The sequence below is a fragment of the Dipodomys merriami genome, unplaced genomic scaffold (assembly GCF_024711535.1).
Source record: "Dipodomys merriami isolate MVZ:Mamm:240054 unplaced genomic scaffold, mDipMer1.0.p SCAF_32, whole genome shotgun sequence".
NCBI lineage: Eukaryota > Metazoa > Chordata > Mammalia > Rodentia > Heteromyidae > Dipodomys > Dipodomys merriami.
In genome coordinates, this window is record NW_027204715.1 from 8662154 (window position 1) to 8687606 (window position 25453).

General features: G+C 37.8%; 1 protein-coding gene across 1 annotated transcript in view; it reads right to left on the minus strand.

The window, feature by feature from the left end:
- Dnah5 (dynein axonemal heavy chain 5) overlaps positions 1-25453 on the minus strand; it is a 211410-nt gene that overhangs the window by 71466 nt on the left and 114491 nt on the right. Inside the window, exons 45-55 of the mRNA XM_070042196.1 lie at positions 25006-25207; positions 23801-23943; positions 22991-23125; positions 13909-14031; positions 13515-13728; positions 12001-12224; positions 10022-10220; positions 7639-7811; positions 5802-5932; positions 2253-2406; positions 1354-1621 (exon numbers count right to left, since the gene is read on the minus strand). Of these exons, the coding sequence (XP_069898297.1) occupies positions 1354-1621; positions 2253-2406; positions 5802-5932; positions 7639-7811; positions 10022-10220; positions 12001-12224; positions 13515-13728; positions 13909-14031; positions 22991-23125; positions 23801-23943; positions 25006-25207 (1966 nt within the window). The remainder of the gene's footprint in view (positions 1-1353; positions 1622-2252; positions 2407-5801; positions 5933-7638; positions 7812-10021; positions 10221-12000; positions 12225-13514; positions 13729-13908; positions 14032-22990; positions 23126-23800; positions 23944-25005; positions 25208-25453) is intronic.

Sequence of the window (25453 nt, forward strand, 5' to 3'; positions counted from 1 at the left end):
TTAAGGGGTCTTAAAAAATTTAAATCATGGGTCTGTTTGCAAGCTTCTAAGACAAAGAGAAAACTGTGCTGTGCGTTTGCACTGGAGACATGTTAAAACCTTCTGGGTTTAAGAGTCACATATTGGGAAAACATATTGTCAACAGCACTGTGCCAACAACATTTGTTCTTCCCCAAAAGTAAGTTTATTAAACAAAAACAGTAAAGTGCTAGATACCAATCATTTACACATATATCTACATATGTTGATAGCTAATAGATATCTAGACAGACAATACACTGATAGGTAGATAAATAAATGAATAGATAGGTAGGTAGATAGATAAAGATAAACTGACCTAGATCCTAACTATAGTATTGATCCTACCCCAGTACTGATTTCTTTCCACCTCTGACCTACCCATCTCCAGTTTCTCTATCCCTAAAGGCAGTAGACAGATATACCACCATCATCTTAACACAGGATACCACAGAACTTGAGCGGCCGAGGTTGAGATGGCCAGACTGGTGGAAATGAGAAGATGAGGGTCCATAGCTCCTTCCTTCCTCCCTCCTCCCTTTCCTGATTTATCTAGTAGGAATACCTATCAAGCCTTACTGGAAAATAAGTCTCTTCAGCTTAAAAATACATAACCATTAACAAAAGATATGAAAACTACCAGATCAGGCTCCCCAGTGGTTCTGAAACCATCGTTCAGGGTTGAAATTTGACTGCCTACAGCCTTTAAAATAGCCACCGATGGTCCCACCAAAATTTGAAAATTAAAAATACCCCTACAAGCTCTGATAGCTCCTGCACTACTTAAATGCTCCAACTTCATTACAGAGTAAACAAAACACGAAGCTTTCGTGGGGTGGGTGATTCAACAGAAGAGACAGCAAGACTTGCATCAGAGAAACACTTTTGCCAAGGACAAAAGCCATCAGAGGAGTTCTGGATAAGGTTCTTCTTGATTTACAGCACCGCAGCAACTAGACAAGAGTGCCCGAGGAACACCTGGTTTTAACCATGCTGGGGCTGGCAAGCACACTTAAAAAGAACGGTGAGCTTCACCTCAGTGCCTTCCTGTGGCACCCAGAAACTGCTGGGGATGCAACTGAGCCAAAGCATGCAAATATCATTGAAATACTCAAACCCTCAACATTAACTCAGGGGGTACAAAGTGAAGATCTCACTCTCTGACAATCACACTCTGGGAAAAATTAGCTGCCAAGTTAAAAAGAGCAACATCTTGTAGGAAAAAAAAATAAATTCTTTGAACAGCAGATGAAGAGAGCTGGCTCCTCGCCATGCGGAGACAGAATGTGAATGAATAAATCAACACAGTGAACCAGATATTTCTACCACACTAACCAGCAACTAAGGCATCCTTCGGCCACTGGCTGAACCAGTCGATCGTACATCCTGAAATAAGGGCAGGGAACTTCAAAGCTCGATTTCTAAATTTCTCCCCCACTGGTGAAAAGCAGAGCACAATATGTAGATTCTGTCGCACGCGACTCATGAAATACTCATACAAATTTTCATTGGTGGGAGGGCGTCTAGGATATTCTTTTTTCATGACTGATGTCAGATCACTGTTAATTTCATCAATTTCATCACGGGCAAAGAGGTTGGAGACCTTCAAAAGAAATACAGAAATTCACACATATGAAACAAATTAAAACCTAACACTTAATAGGTACAATGCCTTTTCTCTATTTGTATACTTATATAAATAATAAACTGTAAGTTTTCAGGATGCAATGTACCACATTTAAAAATACATAGATAATCCTATCATTTATCGCATTCATGGCCCTTGAAGATGGCAAAATGGTATGCTATCTCATTAGCTTTCTTTCTAACCTCTCTTTTTTTTCCATTTGTCATCTTGAGCAATAATTCTTTGTGTTTTAAATGCTTAGCTCTAGATTTTCCAGTGAATTTTTATTCTTCAAAACTCCCCTACCAAAAGGCATTGTTTACTTAATCAAAAAGAACAATAACAGATGGAGAGAGAGAGGCTGGGTGAATCGAGTCCTAATACTCAATATATACTGGTCCTATACTCAATATACCTGGTCCCTGGAGGTGATGGGTGGGCCACATAAGAAAGGAGAAGAATGATGGAAGGGGTGACACTGGTCCAGATGCAGTATACTCATGCATTGACATGTTGACCTGAAACCCATCTGTGCAACTACATGAACAATGATAATAAATAAATTATGAAAGCATAAAAACCAACACATGAACAAGTGGGCTCCTACCTCACCTGATGACAGGACATTATTCATATATTCCAAAAACGACTCATCTTTAATCTCATTGTCTGTGAAAATGAAGGTGATTCCTCTTCCTTGCTGACCAGCTGTCCGGTACAAAACCTTCAGGTCTTCCATCAGATTGGGTGTGTTGTAGGACCTAGAGGATCACTGTCATTATGGCATCAGATAGAATATCTTGGGAAGCAAACATAACAATATTTTATGCTTTATTGGGCAAGTTCGGGGGGTGGGGGAAGTAGATCATTGAAGGGAGGAAAGGAGAAAATGCAGTCATAAAATTCAATGTATACTCAATGCATATAAAAATCAACAAAATTGAGGGTTGGAGGGAGGGAAAGTAGGAGAAAATTGAGTTACTTATGTAACTGAAACCCCTCTGTACATTACCTTTACAATTAAAAAGAATTGAGAAAATTGAGGGAAGGGTGGGATGGGAGGGATGAGGGAGCATCATGAAAGTGATGTTCAAGACGCGCTGTATTCATAGCCTGCTTGGTTGAATAGAAACTCCTTTGTACAACTCCTTATTGACAATTTTTTAAAAGTCAGCCTGAACAAAATATAATTTCTTATCATAAGCAAACATCATTTGAATGTAAAAGCCATTTCTCATTTTGAAAATGTGCTGACAATGATATTTGTTAGAAATGATCATTAGAAGATTTATGAAGCACTCATCTGTAACTGGTATTATTGAAAGCATCTCTGAGAAATGAAACAAAAGTAAACTCAAGCTTTCATTCTATGAAGAGAAGAGATGCCCTGTTATAAATGATCCCTAACATTATTCTTGTACATGGAACTCTGAATTCCACATAAAAATTTTCTGAGACATCAGTATACTGTAGCAGAATACAGCTGTAGCTGGAAACATGAAATAAATCCCACCACAAATCTGCTTTCACTTTGTATGTCCCTCCCCCAAAGTATAACCCATACTTTCACTGTATTTGATGTTGGTATAATTTGTGGAGGGGAAGGGAAAAAAAAAACAAATTGTTTAACTAGGGATACAGGTGGACCCATTGCAACAATGAGATTTACAAGTTGTTATGTCGAAAAACGAACTTAACAACTTTGGTGGAGGGTGGGGGGAGGTATGGGTGGGGGAAGTGGAGGAGGATGGGAAGGGATGGGAAGGGGAAACAGCGAGGAGGCAACGATGCTTGATAAGAAATGTACTCATTATCTTGCCCATGTAATTGTAACTCCTCTGTACGGTATTCTCACAATAAAAAAGTAAAAAAAAAATCTGCTTTCACTCCTCAAAGTGATCTCTAGATAGAAGTTAACCTATAATCAAGAAATGTTAGAGAAGTATCAAAACAGTAGTCTGTAACTACCAGAAGTATAAATGAAAATATTACAGTTCTAGAGACTCACGTTTATTAAATTGTTATTTCTCTTGTGTCATTAAAAACTTAGAAAAAAAAAGAAAGAAAGAAACTTTCTTAAAAATTCAAGCCCCACAACTGACAAAAAAAAAACCCTGAAAATCCAGAACACAAAGAGCTGTCTGATTTTCTAAAGCTACTAAAGGTACTATATTGTTCTATATCCTGTCTTTTATTTAAATCTATAAACTAAACTCTATTTACAAATACCACAGTTATGTATCAATGTTTCTAGAAGACTCCTATTTTTCGAGAAAAATAGAAGATAGATCTAGATCCAATGACTAGAACACAGACACAATTTACTCCTTTTGGGAGGCGGGCAGTACAAGGGGGTAGCTATCCCTGAGTCTTTGTGTTCACGGCTACCGTTCCATTTCTGGCATTTGGATCTTGATGCTTTTAATTGCAGATAAGAGTCTCAGGGACTTTCCTGCACAGGCTGACTTCAAAACTTGACCCTCAGATCTCACTCTCCTGAGTATCTAAGATTACAGACATGAGCCACCAGCACCTAACCACAAAAGCACTTAAAAAATATAGCTCAACTCTGAAGCAAAAACACAAAGAAAAAATACTTTGTTCGGCTCCCACTGACAGGAAGAACATTTTTAGCCAGTTCCCCCTGTCTTAAGGGGCAACAGCCTCAAACAGTGACCAGAATGCTTCCAAGTGTGAGGTGCCTGCATTCCAGCCTGGGTCCCACAGCGTGCAGAGACTAAAGGAGGCTGGCAGTCCCTTGAAGGTTGTGTGAAGGCCTTGCTTCTCCTTTCATTGGCAATGGATTATTTCCAGTATGGCAGGCAGGAAAACCAGCTCATCACTGCAGGAGCTGCTGTGGGGTGTGTACAATGCACTAGAAGCGGCACTAGACTAGAAACTAGTTTTACTGGCAAAATCTTGCAACCAGGTTTTGGCTCTGTCTCAGACATCAAGCAATACATAGCCTCTCTGAAGTTCAACTGCATGGTGGACTATCCCTTCCTGATCTCCAACCCCCCCCCCCCCCCGCAAATTCTTCAGAACACCAAATTAGCTCATTCATGTAAAAGTGCTTTGGAAACAATTAAGCTCTTATCCAAATAAGGGAACAAAAATCTGAGTCCAATTCTTGTTTTGTGCAGGTTCAATCCACAAACTACAAATGGTATTTCTGTGTGTCCTGGTACTTGAATAAAGCAAAAATCTTTCAGTTAATTCTCCCTCAAGAGCCAGGCACTGGGGCTCATGTCTGTAATCTGAACTACTCAAGAGGCTGCGATCTGAGGATCATGAAACTCTGATCTCCAATTAACCACCAGAAAACTGGAAGTGGCACTGTGGGTCACAGTGGTAGAGTGCTAGCCTTAAGCAAATTGCTCAGAGACAGAGCCCAGGCCCTGAACTCAAGCTCTACTGACAAAAAAGGGGGGGGGGGGGTGGCGGGCCTAGTGGGAGGCAGTTAAGGCATTGGGAGAAGGGGTGTTTCCTGGAAGCTGATATTGGGACCCTGGCATTCAATCTCTGTCTTTTTTCTCTTACCAGTTGCCACAAGGTGAGCATCTTTGCTCATGACCCATCCCTCACTCTGACGTTCAGCCTCACCAGATGTCCAGAACTATTGAGCTATCCAGACACAGGCTGAAGCCTTTGAAACTGGGAGGTGAACTAAAGCTTTCCTCTTTTTATATTCATTATCTCAGATATAAAAAGCTGACTATTATAGCCTGTTCCCCTAGCCAGCGCTGGGAACAGAGTCTGCATACAATAAATATTTTGAAGTGTCTGGATGAGTAAATCAATGCAAAAATGTTTCCCCTATTTTTCTCCTGTATTAGCTTTGAAATCTGCATTATCACTCACGAAGAGCAAATATCTTCTAAAATGCAACAAAAAAAAAAAAGAGTGCATGTGAAGTTCCTGTTGCATATAGCAGAACAACAACCAGGGAGAAATGTCTCAAAAGCAGGTTATTCATGTGAAATATTCATACTCTGTGGAGAAGGTTGAAAGGAGAAACTATATCAACGTTCCAGAAGGAAGAAACCACTGGCTCTTAATGACGATAAGAAAAATACATGCTTAACTTCAGGTGACCTCTGGGAACCATCTTTCAAAATCCATTTTAGGTGAAAGTATAAGCTTGCTTGCTTTTTACCTTGTCAGAGTGACCTGGAAAGAAGCGTAGCCAGCGATGAAGGAAGCCAACCTGGTCAGGCTCTGCTTCCCTGACCCGCCCACCCCAACCAGGAGGGCGTTTCCCCGGGGCATCCGGATCACTCGAGAAATCTATAGCAGGGAAACAGAAAGAGTAGTCAGCTTTCCACCTGTAAATAACCCATCTTCCCTCTGTATTCAATGTAAGAGTGAGGCCACTGTGGAAACAATGGGCATCTCAAAATCAGATTTCAGCCATACGCTGGTGGAAGGAATGGGGAAATTTCTGAAATACAGCACAGCGTGCAGGCACAAGTCAGGGTGGGAACTGTGGGACATATTTAGGAGCCCAGGGACTGCAAATGAGAAAGGTCAGTACACAGTCCATGATGTGACTGGCTCTGTTTCTGAGAAGATAAAGAAAAAGGACTTTGAGGTATGCTTTAAGTTTTGCATTGAAATGCCCTTTTCATTCAAAAACAGACTCTTCTTCTTCATGAATTCACCATTAGAATTACTCATTTTGAATGCTTTTAACCTTCCCTTTAATTATCAAATATGGCTGAAAATCTACTCTTCATGAAACACTGAACTTCTAACTGACTACAAAACTGCTATTTGTTGTTTGGCTTGGAAAGACTGTGATTCAGTATAGATCAATGTCTCAGTTGTCAGGGTCCAACCCCAAAGCAGCCCCTCTATCTTCCTCTTTCTACCAGACTCAATGCAGCCTTACATACATATTTTCCTTGCCCTCTTTCCTAGAAAGAACAAAAGCAGGTAGGCAACCCCATTTTCACATGGAAGCTCTCAAACCCTTCCAGTTCTAAGATCCAATAAGAGGATCTAAGATTTCCAAAGGAAACACATATTTATGAGATGATTCTTCATGTAAAGGAAGTTAACCTCAAACTGCCTCCTTTCTAACTGAAAGGATGTAATCTGAAAAAAAACAACCGTGGTCAACAAAGGAAGAATATCAACAGTGGACTTCGCATGACATATCTAACCGCATATCTAAGTCACATTAGTTATTAAGTAAATGAATATATTTTACTTCCAACATTGATGGCCAATTATCCTAAAAAGCAGATACTGTAATGAAACTAGGAGAGAACTTTCCCAGTAGACATCATTTCAATCAAATTTTCATCTGCTCAAAGTGTTTCTGCCCTGGTTTTAAATGATCATTTTCAATTATTGTAAAATACCCATAACCAAATTTACTATCATAAACACTATGAAGTGTATGGTTTAATACTATTAGATAGTGGTTTTTTTTCATCTTGGAGAACTGAGACTACAAATTCACCCATTCACCACCAATTCCTAGTTAGTTTCCCCCTCCACCCCGCCCCTAGACATCTGCACTCGGCTTGATGACTTGGTCATTTGAATCCTCTATGTACCCAGCGTGAATTGGATCCTACAGCATTTGCCTGGCTGGCTTCTTTCACTTAGCTCAATGTCTTCAAGACTATGCACTCCTTTTATAGTGATATTCATTACATGACTTTTTCAAACATGGCAGCCTTCTCCTAGGTTTTGAACTCGAATATCAACCACATTTATCCCATGCAGTGAAAACACGGAGCTGGAAGCAGTATAGAACATTGAATGAAATTAGCACATCACACACTGGAAGTGCACGTGCTCTTATTTTAAACTTATAAGGTGTGACCTGACACATTCGGTGTGGAAATGAAACTGGAATATAGCCTTGCATTTGCTTTAAAATTCATGTGTTTCCAGGGGATGAAAAGAAAGCAGGAGGGGTATGTGGTATGATAGCAAGCGTCAATCACACTTTGACACGTTTCTGGGCAAAGCCACTGTACCTTCACTAAGTGGATCATGGCGTCGGCGAAGAATACCATATCCATGCCAGCGCCGCGGACACTCTCATTGTACAGTTGCAGGAACATGTTCAGACGCTCTCTCAGGTGATCAAAGGATTCAATTGGTTCGTAAATTTTGGGCATTTCAGCATCTGTCTCCTCGGGTGTTTCTCCTTTGGTAAGGAAGAAGAATCTACTTAGCTTCTTCACATTCCTGGACTTCACCACTAACTTCAACATTTGTGTCGCCGTAATTCAATGCTGCATAACATCAATTTCCAATACAATGTTATATTATGTACTTTTAGGGGAAAAAAAGAAGGAAGTGGTAAAAGCATTAGGATTTTTATGATTCTATGTAAGCCTAGTTCTTTCTGGTCTAGAAGAAGCCAATTTCACATGATACTGTGTTCACTGAATTTAGTCACAACCCACAATTGACCAAAGTTTCTCCCAGAGATATGAGTTTAATGGTTGAAATGAAAGTCAAAAGTACAGGCAGAGTTAATGTTAAAATCACAAGGAAGGTCAAGCATCACATGACTTTTAAATAAGATTATAAAGGAAAAGGTCATTATACTTTCCCAGAATAGTATTATGATTAAGAAATTCTAAGTTAATTGTGAAAACAGAAGTAAATTTTAGGAAATGAAAGGGAAAGGTTAAGAAAAAATAGTTTCTTAAATAAACAGTGCATTATGTTACTGGAAAAGTGAATTAAAATCAAAAGACTGTTTAAATGTCTAAAGCTCATGATACACAGACTTAATACTTTTTCAACATGAACTATAAAGATTAATGCCAATAGTGCTATATAAATTAACTGTCAGTTGTACTTACAATTGGAAAAAGTGATACTGTAATTTAATATACCAAAAAATAACTTAAAAATTCACTGGGTAACAGAAGAGTAAGTAGATTTTCCAATTCTTATAGTATGTAGTTATCTTAAGTGACCTAGTCAATATAATCAACCTCTTTATGACAAAACAGGGATTCTGGCTTATTTGCAAAGCTCTCCCTCATCAAGCTTCAATACTCACAACGTGTTCATCCATACTCAATTCAAGCTTGGAAAAGCAAAATGGTTTAAAGTCACAGAAGATTATATGTTCCACTCTGAAATCTGTCCTGTCCCCTAAAGTTAGGCTTTATTCCTTGAAAATCACAACCTATTAATTCTCCTTCTAAATTAGAGAAAATAAAATACAAGGAAGTATAATAGATAAATGCAACAGATAAATTCTAATTATTTTGTGTCCTTATGAGATTTTGTTATGTATTTGACTTAAGATAAAATACATTTATTCACTTCTTTCTGATTACACAGCCAACAAAACATCACTTTGCAACTGTCAGTCCAAAATGTTTTGTTTGTGTTTGTTCGTTTTATGAGACAAGGTCCTATTCTGTAGTCCAATATGGCTTCAAACTTGATCCTCCTGCCTCAGCATCCTGAATGCTAGGAGTACATGTGTGTCCCACCAAGCCTGGCACTCAGATAATTTTCACAAGTCATACATATTGTTACCCAAATTAATCAGAGATTGCCTGACCACTTGCAACCATTTTGAAGATGTAAATAGTAGGCACTTTAATATGCCTTTTAAATTATGCAAATTAACTTTAAGATTCAGTTACCGCTTTGGAAGAAGCTATTAAATGAAAGAATAATAATTCTCCAGGCCCAGTTATTTCTGAAGGTAAGTAATCAGAACACTACCTCTTTTCATTAGAAAAGTCATAAATCACAATTTTTCATGGAACCATAAGCACAGAAGTTTGCCTTCATGTTATCTGGCTCTTTGTAATTATATTGTGTGGCTTCTTACAATTTGAAGGATTTTCTTTTTATTTTCAACATTCTGATGACCCTAATAAACATTCTTATTTTGATATCTTTTAGTTGCTTATAACTGTAGTAGTCCACAGATAGCCACGGGACTCCACAGATAATATTTTTATATATTTTATATATTTTTATATATTTATAATATTTATTCCCCCACAGGACCCATGATGCACATATTCACCTTTCTATTTTTATACATGAGAATGTATAATGTTTGGTGGTATCTAGCTAATGTGTACTGATTCCTTCCTCAAACATACCTCTGATAGATTATACATCCTTAGGTACTTTCTTCTACTCTATCTTGCCTTCCTACTTTATTTAGAATAATAAGCACATTATTCATCTTTGAACTCCATGATCACTCATTTATCTACTCACGCTACATTTATTGGTAACCTATTTTGTCTCAGGCTTGTTTCAATAGTTGGTTAGGCATAAACTCAACTTCAGGAAACTTCTGTCTTCCCCTTAGGAATCTCCCGTAGGAACACTGTTGAGAGAATTTCAAACTCTGCTTCAATAGTTTACCTGTAGCTTCAGGTGCGTCCCTCAAGAAATCCACAAAGTAAGAATCAATTCCACAATCCACCACGAGTTTTTTCTCTTCACCAAACTCCTCCTCTACCAAGTTAGCCAAAGCCTTATCAAACCAGGCCACATCAGCAGACACTGTAAAACGGTCAACGATCACACGCTTGCATTCATGTTTCCAAAGCTGTAACAGTTCCTGTTGATAATGTGATAAAATAAGTATTTGGGAATGATAGGAAAATTAACCTGAGATTTTATAGAGGATCTATACTTAAGATGCAATACTTTTAAAAGTTAAGATTAATATTGATCAAGATGCCTGGCACTTGTAAATTGAACTTATCTGTACAATTAATTACTTAAATATAAATATGATTTCTATATATAATATATGCCATATATGACCATATATAATTTCTATATATAAATATAATTTTTACTTTAAGTTAGTCTCATTCAATTATACTAATGGGAAAATAGAATTTATTCTTTTGCAGTTCTCTAAATTTAAGCAAAATACTTACACAAAACAATAAGTCACTCCAACCAGCAAACTAATATACTCAGAAAGGTTTAGAGATTATGCTAAGTGAGTCTTTTTTGATACATACTTTTATAGTGGACAAAGCAAAATTATCTGAACAGAGAAATCACCCTGTCTGGGTGAAACACGGCCCAAAGTTCACTGTATATTGATAAAATTGTGCTATACCTTTGGCACTATAGGAAAAAAAAAAAAGCTTGTCTTCTTCATTATTTGTTCCCAAAGACTAGTGGAAATTCTTTACCTTGATTAATGATTGTAGCTTAGAATACTATATAACTAATGATTAAATGCTGTTGGGAGGCCAGAATAGCAAAGTACAGTGCAATATGCTCAACGGTTCCATTAAGACAGAAGTTTATTGTGATTCCAATTGCTGGGATTGTTTACGCTGATTTGAAATACACATCAAAAAGGAGAAATTGGTTATCCAGATACTGGATAATATTTAAGAATCACATTCTACAATTCTGTGAATTCATTAATAGTATTGAAGAAAACCTCAGCTTAAAAATATCCACTGATACTAAGCTGTCTCTCAATTCTCTGTTATAGAACTATGACTTTTCCCCATTAATGTCTACTCTTCAAAAGTTAGCAAGTTATCTATTTATGAACATCTGGAGCAGAGCTGAAGAGTTTTTCAAAGGTCAACATTTGATGTGCTTGATGACATTTTATTGCTTAATGACCTTTTGTTAATAATTCACTGTTCTAAATGATGGGAGAAGTCCCCCCTACCCCTCTGGTCACCTCCCACCTCAGCTCAAGAGAGGCTGGAAAAGAGGCCAAATGGGCTTTAGCCAACCACCATGCTTTGCAGGGGGACAAAGGCAGACTGGATTTTTAGCACAGCACTCTTACGTCTAGTGGAATTCTTATAACACTGAGAGCACCCTGTTCAGTACACAGACAAATGCTCATTTTTTTATTAAATGAATTTTCAACTCTGCTGCTTCTTTTATATTTTTAATAGCATGGAAAATTATTTGAGTGTATCTAGTTATATGAACCAGATCATGGATGGTTAACAAGAAATGGTTTCTTTCATTCTGACTGTTTATTTACAGACATAATTACATGTTTAGTTTAAAAATTCAAACTTAAAATATGAAGACTAATAATATCACAGTATACGAAAATATAAACGAAAATGAATTGGGTTTTTTATTTTTAGACATTATAAATAATTGTGTATATTATTTCCTTAAATATATGCCTAGAATAATTGGAACTTAAGTTTTCATACATATTTACTTTTCCCCTCATTCATGATAGCTGATGACCAATGAAGAAATGTATATGCATGCTGAAGAGCCCTAAAATGCTTTTTGCAATTCACATAAAAGTCAAAACTAGTAAAAAGAAAAAAATCTAGGTCGTAGGATAAATGGCACTGTTACTTCATTTTTCTCTACGAAATATCGCTTACATCTGGTTCTTTGATGACCTCTGAAGTGGTGTTCAGCATTCCCTGCCAGATCCTGGAAAGATCTCGAAGGTTGAACACGTAGTGGAACTTGGCAGGTGTGGGGAGCATCTTAACCTTGGTCTTCTGCCACAGGCAACGGGTCAGCGGTACCAATTTCATGACAGCATCTCTCACTTCCTCTGAGAAACCCCGCTGGGTACAGTAATGGCCAACTCCAATCACTCCTGCAAAGGGAGTAGATCATAACATTTTGACTCATCAATCAAAGAAATTCAGTTAAACTGAAAAGCACTACAATGCAGAATTTGAACAAATGCAATTATACATTATAACAGCCACATAAGAAAGAAAATTGAATTAATTTAAGTAATCAGTGAATTAAATTTATTTAAGTTAGCATTCATTTAAGTTAGCTATTCAACTAAATGTTGAATAGCTGCTACTGAAAGAGTGAATTTATGATCCACTGACAGAGCTCTTGCCTAGCATGCACAAGGCCCAGGATTCTAACCCCAGCACTATAAGGAAGACGTAGGGAGAAGGAAGGAGAGAGAGAGGATAAGACAAAAGGGAGCCGCTATTACTAAAAACTCTACCTACATTCATTTAATATCATTAAATGAGCAGCGATGATACATTTATAAAGCTGATTTACAAAAATATGAGAACATATTTATAAAAAGAATTTTCCATTCTGCTGTTTCTTTTCTGTGCATTATTAAAAATCTGCATATAGTTATGTACAAAAATTCCCAAGCCTTAAAGACTAATTAAAAGCCACCATAGTCATTCTTTCTTATCCTCTTTACATTTCTTGAGTTTAGATAGTTCAGTTGTCATTTGGTTTCCAAATCTTGCCACTGCTGTGACTGGAGGCAGATTACTGCCACGCTCTCCTAGCCTGAGGGGACTAAGATGACATTTGCATCTGCCAGAAATTAATTAGAGTAGCCTTCATGAGTTTTTTCTCAATAGCAGTTTCAGAGAGTATAAGTTGATATCTCATAGGGAGTTGTTCACAAATTTCTATTTTTTTCCATGAAGAAAATCATTCCAAAATCAATCATAAAGACATTTTCTTTGTTGAGTTAAATATATCTGGTTATATATTAGGCTGATGATCCTTAAAGTAAATGATTGGCCAATAGCCAATTAAAATTCTGTCAATTCTGATAACCAGATGGGGGCAGTTCCCTGCTCTGGGAACCACCATTCCCTTGGACAGAACTCTTACATGAGTTGCCTAAAAAAGCAGCAACATCTAGCTTTAACATAAAAGAATTGTATCTGGACATACTATGAGGAAACCATCTCATCCCCAAATCCATTTCAACCTTCGTCTTCTTCCTGACATAAACTGCTGATAGTCACTTAAGTTAAATCAAGATACGTTGTATTCACAAACTGCTGTGTTAAATGGCCACTCCTTGGTACAACTCCTCCCTCTGAGAGGAGGTTTTCTCCTGGGAACATGACCAGGTATTCTTCCATTCCCCATGCCCCATCCATTTTACCAAAGATCTTATCCATGGAGGCGTCCGAAGGCAAAGTGCAGTTAACTATGGAGAAGTGCCTCTTGAGTCTTTGGGGTATGTCATTGCGTCCACCCCCAGGATGGATCATGGCAGCCACGAACTGGATGTCCACCATGCTGGTAAACTCCCCAGGCTTCTCTAGGTTATAGAATCCATTTTGTTCTATCAGCTGTCGTACTATCTCATTAGTAACCTAAGGAAGACAACGTGCAAAGTTAAAATGCCCTGCATAGCCCTATACTCTTTGAATGCTCCAAAGGATGGATGAACATTGGAATTCAAGAATTATAGGCTATAAATGTGCAAAGTGTTTACTCATCAAAAAAATCCATGCTCGATTAAAGAAATGAAGTGCATAATAGGATCAATGTACCTGATCTCCCCATTCATTGATTATTGGCATATTCACATCATCAATAAATATAGTCATCTTCTTTCCTGCCGGAGGACCATAAGTTGTACCCATCCGTTTATCCACATAGCTCTCTATTGTCCTCTGTTAAATAAGAAGTCAACATAATAGACTGAGAAAGCTCTCTTACATCATGGTCAATTACTAAAAAAGCAAGCAAAACAAAAGCCAAAACACTCACAGAAACAAAAATTTAGAAATCTTGAATTGACAAGAATTATTCAGATAAAGCCAGCCATGTCAAACACTTCCTAAAGCACCTAAACTATTTTTTATAATGTTTACAGCCTTTGAAAATCTGTTTCACTTTAGGAGTAAATGAAGTTCTGATCAATGTAAAATCTGAATGTGATCAAATTCTTCTGTCCTTTCACGGGATTTAATTTTGTCTTATGGTGTCCATACAGATGACACCATAAACCCCCAGTACTGGAAGACCCCAGTCATGAAAACCTTATCCTAGAAATCAAAGATAAAGCTGAAAAGGGCTACTGCCTAAGAAGCTTTTTAAATCTGTTTCTTGAGCTGCATAGACCAAGGAGTATGCGCCTCGGAGAAGGAAGCCAACTGATACCTGTAACCTCACCCAATCCAGGAAGATGCAATCACACCAAATGACTTCTCAGTCTCCAGGTCAGCATGGGAAAAGAACAAAGCCCACTCATGTCTCTGCCATCATTCCTACAGTATGAAATTTACGTGGTAGAAGAAGAGACTCATTGTGTTCTCTTAAAAGCCTTCTTGTCAATGAAGAAAAGAACATTAAAACTGACTGGAGAGACTTTAAAGGAGTAGGGAAGATGGATGGGGAAGGATCTCAGACTCCTTCCATGGTATGATGATGTGATGTGGAAGTCAGTTAATCATTTACAATGTATGTGGTGAGAGTCTAGCACAGAGGAGAAAACACAGAGGGCTTCAAGTCCTTAGCCTCTTCAAGCTCAAAATCCTAAAGCCCTCACGCCATTCCTACAATGGTAGCAATGAACTCATACATCATTTCAAATCATGTTGGAGATGACATGTAAATACAGGAGAAAAGTAAAGGTTTGCAGAGATCAAATGAATTGTCCTCCTATCCGAAAGTTTTATTTCATGATAAAGGGTAAACCAGTTAAAAATGATTTTTTAAATCAAGATCCAACTATAAAATCCACCAAGACGTAACAAAAAAGCAATATACATGTCCTTGGAAATCTTTGCAGTAATTGTAAACTGTAAGTTTCCATCGCCATTTTAATGAGTAATAACAAGTGATGTGAATTTTTTCATCATTTCAATGGAAAGATATGTAAATGTTGCACCGCTCATTCAATTACAAAACAACCCTCCCATGAAATACTATAACAGCAAAAAGAATTTCATATTCCTCTGACATAAAAACACACTGTTTAATGTTCTAGATTAAATTTAGCTCTGCTTTTCAATGAATTTAAATGCATAAACCAATTAATAATCTCCTGACAACCCCTGTAGCAAACCCAGGTCCTTCCCATTAATAGACATTCCTGTGTCTATTAATGAGAATTCTTTGGCATGTGAAGATTTTATGTCTCGTGGGGCTCTCAAAGAGATAAAAAGCCACAGGTGGGATAATTAGAATAATACATTTAGAGTTATACCTATACTTTATTTCCTTTTGTTATGGACCTAATCTCTTGGAAAAGGCAGGAAATGACTAGGAAGCTTTCTGTGTTATAAAGTGCTAAATTCTCCACCTCCTCCCCCTCTCCCCCTCCCCCTCCCCCCCCCTCTTACACACACACACACACAAAGAAGGAGAAGGTAAAGCTGCTTTTAAGCTTGGAAGTTGAAACTTTCTTCTGGTTGTGGAATTGCTGTCTATTTACAATTGCCTAATGAATTTTCAGGTTTGGTAGGACCTGCCTGAAGGCCTGAAATACAATAGCTATATCTTCTATTGGGACATTTAGAAAAATTGTCCACTTAGATTGCTGTCTCTTACTGGACTTCAAACTTGGATAACCCATAGATAGCATCATAAAAATCAACATATCCAAATACCCTCTAAGTATTCTTCACAAAGTTTGCCATCTTCCCTTCCCACTGGTGGATAACCTCAGATATTGACACCAATTAACTAACTGCCTAACCAAACATTTTTACAGCTAACATTGCTAAGTTCATGATACTGTATTGTCTACATTGCTTTTTAATATAAATTCTCCTCTCAAAACAATGATATACACTTGATCATTTATTTGTCTTTCTCACAAAGGTTAACATTATAGCATCTCCAGTTGGTAGGTGATAGAAAACCCTGTCACCCGTCAATCTTGCATACTTCTTTATATGTTATATAAAATATCTATGCTGCAGGACTATCTAGAATTCTCTAGAATTCTCAATCTTCTCAAATAAATCAGTGGGTGGTTAATATATAAGTTCCCATGTTAAAGGCTTGGTTCCCACAGCAATGGTACTGCAGGTGCTGTGGACCTTTACATATGGTCTTTGTGGAAGCCATGAAGAAGATGGGAGGACTCCAGTCTCTCAGTCTTGGTCTTCTTTCTGATCCATAATGTGAGTCATTTATTTTACCATGTTCTACTGAGAAGGGCCCAAAGCAATGAAATCACCCAGTGTTGGACTAGAAACTCTAGAGATGTAAGTCAAATAATTTTTAATGTTACTTTGGCTATCGTGACAAAAGTTAACTAATAAAACTGTCTAATGACCCTTCCACATATTCTTCACAAGCTTTCTTCTGTGTTCCTACCTCATCTCCTGACAGTGTAGTGTGAACCGTCATGCAGTTAAGAAAACCAAGTAGGTCTATTCATTTCTCTAATTATTATCTCTTTCCTCTCGAGATGTCTGGAATGCAGGCACCCTGTGTATCTTCCTTCTCTTTGCATCCTCAGTGCCATGAGAGTGTCTAGTACTATATATTTGTCAGTAAATATGTGATACATGAGTAAATAAATACAAGAAACCAGTGTCATCTTTGACTTTCCTCTCTCCTTCTCTCCCTGACACTTCTCCTCCAACAATATCTAATCAGCTGACCACAAGTCCCATCAATTCACTCTTTAGACACCATGCTGGTGCATCTCTGTTCAGTTCCACACTCACTTCTATATTATGGTCAAGCCCAACCTCCCATTGAGAAACCAATGCAACTGTCTACTCTTGGGTCTCTCCAGTTACAGCCATCTTTCTCCCATCCTATTTTCCACTCTGCAGCTAAAGAGAACTCTCTAAAGCACCGTGTAGCCCTGTTAATCCTTTACGGGACTCCAATGACTACCTTCAAGGAACTCTGTGATGCCAGCCATTAATCCCTAAATAGTCCTGCTCAATCTCTTGGTTCTGGTCCCTCAATGTCTGGTCTCTAATGTCTCTGTAGTTCACACAGAATACACTAAGAAATGATGCTTGTCTCTGGCTAAATATTCATTATTGAAATCTTATTTACATATTCCTAGTGAATTCATCTCTAAGCCAAAAATAACAGGCTCTCAGGATTAGCATTAGCTAAACACAATTTATGACATACTGACCAAGATGAAAGATTTTCCATAATGTCATTTCCTTCAACCTACCTATTGATTTTTTAAAAACTGAAATCTCTGACCGAGAACTGGACAAAGGGAAATCTATACTTTTAGAGATAAGCAATAGCTTTACTCTGAAAGTAAAAAATCATAGTATGACATCACCTTATGCATGTTATAGCTCTAAATAAGATTCTGGTCTTATTGTCTGTGTGTACAGAAATGGAATATAAATACTAACTCCAATTATGTGACTGACTTATTAAGAAGTAAAAATGAAGTAGTAAGAAAACTAAGTATGTTTATGAGAGAAGGAAAACTCTCATCTTTGCTCTAAGCTCGAAACTATAAATTCAGAAGCACTTCAATTTCCTGAGTTAATTTCTTAATAGACAATTCAATTCATAAAAACTGATATAATGTAAACATTAAACTCCCCCTAAAATAATGGCCAACTTGCATTGGACAGGGTACTGACAGAATCTTATATAATTGAGGAGAGAAGACGCTTGCATTGGAAGGGGTATTGGCAGAGTCTCATATAATAATAAAAGGAAAAGCTAGCATTGGAAGCTGTACTGGCAGGGTCTCCTATAATTGAAGAGATTGTTCGTTGCCCATTTCTTGGCTTTGTCTAGCTTCCAACTGGCTCTGTGAATAGGCCACGATACAAAATTTTCTAACGTGCATGGTCTACACAACAAGTTTGACTGAATTTAAATCCAGAATAAAAATATGTTAAGCTACTTTTTTCACTTATCAATTTTGGACGTCGTTTGCTACTTAACATTTCTGAATAATAATTCAGGATTAAGTGTGTATATAAATATATGTATGCCATATATATGCATATATATGTATATGTTATAGATGGGTCTATGACAAAAGAATGCATACATGATAAAAATGTAAAAGTTTATTTCTATGTGTCTCTGTGTTTAAGCACCTAAGTCATTTTTTTAATCAAAACTGCATACAACTAAACCAAAATATAAAATGTACTTGATTTTAGGTCTATATATGTTCTATTTGCCAAAAGATAAAAAATAAAGAGCTTGGTCCCTTTACTAAAATCTAGTGCCTAAATAATCATCACCTAAAAAATCTTTCACTAAAAATAAACATGGTCTTGATAATGGGGTGAGATGGAATTTCAGTGTTGCTTTGATTTGCATTTCCTTTGTGGCTTGAGATGTGGTACATTTCTTCATGTGCTTATTGGTCATTTTTACTTCTTCTGAGAAGACTCTTGTTAGCTAATTAGCCCACTTATTAATAGGCTTGTTGGATTTGGGGGGATTTAATTCTTTAAGTTCTCTGTATATTCTGGATGTTACTCCATTGTCTGATGTATAGCTGATAAAAATCTTCTCCCATTCTGTAGGCTGTCTTTTATCCAGGAAACAAATAATAACAGATGCTGGCAAGGATGAGGCCAAAAGTGAATGCTAACACACCACTGGTAAATGTAAACTTGTTCAACCCCTCTGGAAAGCAGTATGGAGGTTCCTCAAAAAATTAAACATAGAACTACCCTATGATCCAGCAATTCCACTCCTGAGCATTTACCCAAAAGATTACAAACCAGGATACAGTAAAGCCACCAGCACAAACATGTTTATTGCAGCACTATTTATCATAGTTATGATATGGAATCAGCCCAGATGTCCCTTAATAGACAAATGGATCAAGAAAATGTGGTATATAAATGAAATGGAATTATATTCATCTACTAGAAAGAATAATATGGTATCATTTGTGAAGAAATGGAAGGATCTTTTAAAAAATTATGTTAAAGGAAGTTAGTCAGGCCTGAGAAATAAAGGATGAGTGTTTTCACTCATACATAGAAACTAGATTGAACTTATAAGCTTATAAGTAAATATGTTGGGTGGTATGCAAGTGTACACAAATGTATTAACTGCAATGTGGTAGATTCAAAGGAGATCTCAAATAATGTAATTCCTTAGAAAGGCAAAGTCAAAGTTCAACATAATAAACTGCAGGAAGCAGGTACTTGAAGGGGGGGGCAGGGCCAACGGGAGAAGGGTAGACAAATGAAGAGGAAAAGGTGGGGTGAATGAAGTCAAGAATTCAATATATCCTACAAAATTAAGAAAAGTGAGGGAAAGTGTGTATTACAAGGGATGAGTGAGAATGTTGAAAGGGGTAACATTGATCAAGATATATTATATTCATGAACTGTTTTGTTAGATAACAACTCTTTTCACAACTACTTAAGGACAAATAGATAAAATTTGGAGAAAAAATTTTAACACACACACAAAAGTTGCTGACAGTTAAATTCATAATTGTGAATGGCTTAATTTACTAAAACTGTTCATTCAAGTGAAAAAGAAATTCTCTTAAGCAGCCCGGCATGTAGATTCTGGTCTATAATCCTAGGTAGTACTTGGAGGAAGAGATGGAGAGAATTATGGTTCTAAGCCAAGCCAGGTTAAAAAAAAAAAAACTACCAAGACTCGGGATGGGAAGGTGGCTCAGTGGTAGAGCGCTTGCCTTGCATGCCTGAGGCCCTGGGTTTGATTCCTCAGCACGATATAAGCAAAAAGAAAAAAGCCGGAAGTTGCGCTGTAGCTCAAGTGGTAGAGCACTAGCCTTGAGCTGAAGAGCTGAGGGACAGCACCCAGGTCCAGAGTTCAGGCCCCACAACTGGACCCCCAAAAAAAAAACTACCAAGACTCCTATCTCAACAAATGAAGCCAAGTGTGATGAGTTACACCTGTTTTCTCCAGTTACACAGGTGCATAGGTAGGAGGATCAAAGTCCTAGGTTAGCTCTAGGCAAAAATGCAAGACCCTTTATGAAAAATAACTAAAGCCAGAGAAAAGAAGTTAGGGAGAAAAGGGAGAAGAGTGGGAAGGAGAGAAAAGACAAAGAACTTCCTTTCTCTTGACTAACTTTCACTTTCTTCTTTTCCCTTTGCACAGTGATAGAATTTTTGGTCAAACTAGACCCTTTGGATACTAGTAGAAGCTATTATAAACCAGTTACTTAATACAGTGGAAGTAAGACAGTGACTACCCTAGGCAAACAGAGACATATCACTCCACCAATGAACGATGTAAAACCAACACCTGGTTAAGAACAAGGGAAGCCTGGTGGAACAGCCTGTTAAGCCATGGCAGCAGGGAGGGCTGGGTAGATGCCATGATGGAGAAGAAGGGACAGGCAGTATCTTCTTCCTCCTCTACAGTTTCATTTCGGTTGGTCTCCAGATAATTAGGAAACAGAGACAAAGGCTCTGCTCCTTCCACCCTGTCCAGTATGCATGGCTGAAAATTATAGTGAGAAAGTTAATTCTGGCAGTTTGGCTAATTGAAAGCTTTCTAAAATTAATGAGTCTTGCTTAATAGAAAGCCTTGGTGCTCAACAGTTAAGCAGATTCAATCAATAAACTGAGTAGGTGATCCTTAGATGTTTCTGGACTGAGAAAAAGCAGTGATACATATCTTTTAACCCCAAAGGAAGGGAGGGAACTGCCTAAAGAAGTTGTGAGTCAGAAAAGGGGACTCTAAAAAAATAATAGGTGTGGGCTGGGAAGGTGGCTCAGTGGTAGAGTGCTCGCCTTGTATGCATGAGGCCCTAGGTTGGATTCCTCAGCACCACATAAGCAGAAAAAGCTGGAAGTGGGTATTGTGGCTTAAGTGGTAGAGCACTAGCCTTGAGCTGAAGAGCTGAGGGACAGCACCCAAGCCCAGAGTTCAGGCCCCACGACCAACCAAAAAAAAAAAAAAAAATAGGTGTTTTTGTTATGTGTCCAAAACCTGCTTTCTTGTTCTTCTAATTGTTGTACTTCACTATTGTGTTACTTCCAGAAATTTATTATAAGGTTTCTGAATTCCTATATCACCAGTACAAATAAATTATGATAACGTAAGCATCTTGCCAGTGTAGGATAATTTAATGTGCAATTCCCCAAGCACAAAAATACCAATGCTGAGTCTCTACAATTTAACATTGACCTTTTATCCAGACTTTCCCACAAGACATTGTATAAATGGGATTTGTTTGATAGAAGGCAAGACAATATTGAAGAGTCCAACTCCAACAGAGATGTTTAATGAAGCTGACAACCTTGTTTAGAAATGTAATCAATGGTCTTAGTTTATTGGCACTCTGCTGTCATCAATTCAATTAAGTGATAAAAAGTCATGATTTAGCCTCTCTCAACAACTTCCACTCTGCTGATATTTTCATTTCAATAAGAAGAGCAAAGTCCATCAAAGGCAGTATTTTTATGAGTTTGGATTTTCCTAAATATTTCCCTTCTAGGTGTGCTTTATGGGGCATATTTTGATAATTTATTAATAATCTAATAAAAATAAGAGACTTTGCAAATGATGGAGGCATAAATTAACATTTAGAATTTCCTCCTCAGTTTCAGTAAAGTTTGGCACGATTTGGGACCTGGAGAAAAAGAATCAGTCACTACAAACCTGGTAAGGCCGGAAGTATTACTGATGAAAGCAATGCAAAGGGTTGGATTTCTTTTGCTATCACTATGATATATGATATGATGTGATATGATATGATATATGATATGACATCATATGATATATTTTTCTCAGCTAAGATTCTAAGATTCTATTACCTTTGTGTAATGGATCTAATTCATCATAGGAACTACAGTGAAATGTTAAATCAGGAGCAAAAAGGGAAATGAGTAACTCAGGAAATAAGAGATTGGAAGAGGGAAAAAAATCTAGTGTAGAAGAAAATTAGACTTAAACCAAGAGTAGCTCAGGATTCTTCCACGGTAGTAAACCAGGAGTAGAATCACAGAGCAGTAGATTATGTAGAGAAGGACCAGGACATGAAGAAATAGGAAGAGATGTGCAAGGCATTACTTTATATATATATCTACATCCTTCACTTTAATAGAGTCATCAGCCATGAGTTGATGGCTCATACCTGTAATCCTAGTTACTAAGAAAGCTGAGGTCTGAAAATCAGTTTGAAGCCAGGCTGGATAGAAAAGTCCCTGAGACATTTATCTCCAGTTAACTAGCAAAAAGCTGGAAGTGGAGGTGTGACTTAAACCAAAAAGCTAAGAGAGAGCACTCAGGCCCTGAGTTCAAGCCTTATTATCTGCACCAAAAAGGGAGGAAAAAGTCATCAAAAATAACACAAAGACCCTAATCTAAAGGCTAGAAAAATAGTTATATCCATAAAAAAGCATATTATGGCCCAAATGACATTTCTTCCAGTTTTGGATATCTGCATGTTCATAAGCGTTCCTACCCAAAGCTTTTCAATAGAATCTTGGTCTATAGCACATTATATAAACTCTTGTGATCTCCATAATTTAAGAGTAGACAATTAAACTAAAAAGAGATCTGCTGCATTGAAAAATAGAGATAAAGAAAGACAATCTATGGGTTATCTCATGGCTGCTAAAGCTCAAATGAAGCTCAGTGGACACAAGTAGAAAAACAGAGGTCTCAGACTCCAAAGTTTAATGCTTAATTTCGGTTCAATACACAATACTGAGGAGGTAGTACCTGGAACATCAACGGGGTAGTGGCAGAAGAAAAGTTGAGACTCTTGATCATGTGACTTTCAGGATCATATTTTGACATAAATCCTTTAATTATGACCGTTTTGGCTGTTCCCTGTTCCCCAATCAACAGTACAGCCTAAAATAAAACAATTGAGAACAAAATGAAACAAAACGAATGCTGTGGGTTACACAGTATGGCACACTCAGTACTTCATATGTAGAAGATTGAAAACCAGGAATCCCCAAAAGTGACTGCATTTGAAGAGAGGTCTCCTGAACAGCAGACTGGTAAAATGTGGACCCCAGCATAACTGGGGTCCTTACAGAAAGAGGAAACACCAGAGATGCATACAAACAGAAGAAAGCCACAGGAAGACACAGAGAGGTTTCATTTACAAGCCACAAAACAGGGCCACTGAAGAAGCCAACCCTGAAAACATCTTCAGGCTGGACTTTCAGCCTCCAGAACTGTGAGAAAAAGAATTCTTCAGCTAGTGAGGCTTTGCTTTAGGTGCCCATACTGGTCTTGGTAATCCTAGCAAACTAGATCATTTTTTTATTTAATTTTAAGGAGTAAGTCAAACGATAACCTTTCAACTATTACATGAGTAATCATTATGAATCAGGCTTATTGAACATTGATATTGTCCCTGGAAATGACAAAAGGAATATACTCATCAAGTCACTTTTTTTCATATATTCCAATCAGTAATAGAAATTATTCTAAAGTAAATGAAGAATGAAGAATATTGTCTATTTTCAAGCAGCTTTTCCAAATATTCTTTCTTTAAATAAGAGGAACAGGCCATACCTTGCCTTGCTTAGCAATGGTGTTGATTAGAAAGTCAGTCCTCACATTGTCCACATTGGGCACCAGGATGGAGCTGTATTCAGGAGAGGCCTGGGCAGGGTACACATATTCTGGGGTGCATGCGCTCCAGTGCAGCCAGTTCCCTGGAGAGCAAAGATCATGCACTGTTTCTGCTCAGTAGTTCACAATTCCTTGTAATGAGCTGATGACTTTTATAGCTCATGAGAATACTCCCCATATGATAAAAATCATCAAAACTGGAGACATTAATGGCATGTTGATGGATTTATACATGAGTTAGCTTGGTCAATGTTTCTCAAGGTGTTATTCCAAAGCGACAGTTAACCAGAAATATTTAGAAGTAGATAGGTAGATAGATAGTTGAGATAGTTTATAGATAGATAGATAGATAGATCGATACAGAGATAGACATAGATGATAAATAGATATAGAGATAGACATAATGTGCATAAAAATAACAGAACTGAGTGGGAGTAGCATGTGCCTAAAAATCAGTGGACATTTTTATTGTCAGATCTCATAAGCGTTTTATTAAGTGAAAGCTTCTAGGATAAGACATATTGTAGAGACAGAGATAGAGACACAGACAGAGAGATAATAGAGATTGTGGGAGACAGAGATATGCATGCACATAAATACTACATAACTGTACGTATGCAGTACATCATATATACATATATTGCTTTATGTTTGGGTATGCACACAGAAGTACTCAAAAGCATATAAAGAGATACAGAAAAAAATTAAAAAGAGGTAAAGAAATAGATAGATAGATAGATACACAGACACAGACACCATATTTGGTAAGAAATATACTTCGGACTGTAATCTTCACATACACTGCCACTTGCATTGAATTGGATAGCTGAAATGGATCTAATTAGATCTTTTTTCCCACTTACCTTACCTCACCAACCAAATGTTTAGCATACAACATGTGTGTGTGTGTGTGTGTGTGTGTGTGTGTGTGTGTGTGTGTGCACATATATATTCAGCATTCAGAAAAGGAGGAGAGCATGCATTGGAAGGCCAAGTACATCTTTTCTCAAAAGAACCATGACCTTTCGTGGCACGCGGACATTTCCAGTTTAAGTTTGCGCCAGGCATTGTCTTTCCCACTTTAAAATAGTTTGCAAAGTCTTTTGTAGGATTTGTTGGACACGTTGCCAAGGTAGGCCGCTCACCTTCGGGGGTCACGTAGTAGTCGAACATGGAGTCCCCGGGGCCGCGCGAGGGCGGCAGGGGCAGCGCACGCGCCTCCCGGGCGCGCAGCCAGAGCTCCAGCCGCCCGCGGCCCTCCAGCTCCAGCGCCGCGCCCAGGCTCCACATCAGCGCGAAGACGAACAGCCTGCCCAGGTGCTCGGGCCCCACCTCGCCGCCCTGCTCCTGAGGACACAACACACTCCTCTGTTAATTACTTCTGCTCTATAACCAAAACTGGGCCCAAGGGAAGGAAAGGAAAAGAAAGGAAAGGTAGCTTTCCCCCAGCCCAGACAGAGCAGAGAATTGAATACAGCTGATGGGTTGGGTTGGGTTTTTTAGATAAACTAGGTGATTTTGTTAACCAGCAATTAATTCCCACATTGCTTTGTGAAAGCAAAAAAAAAAAAAATCATAGATACACATATACCT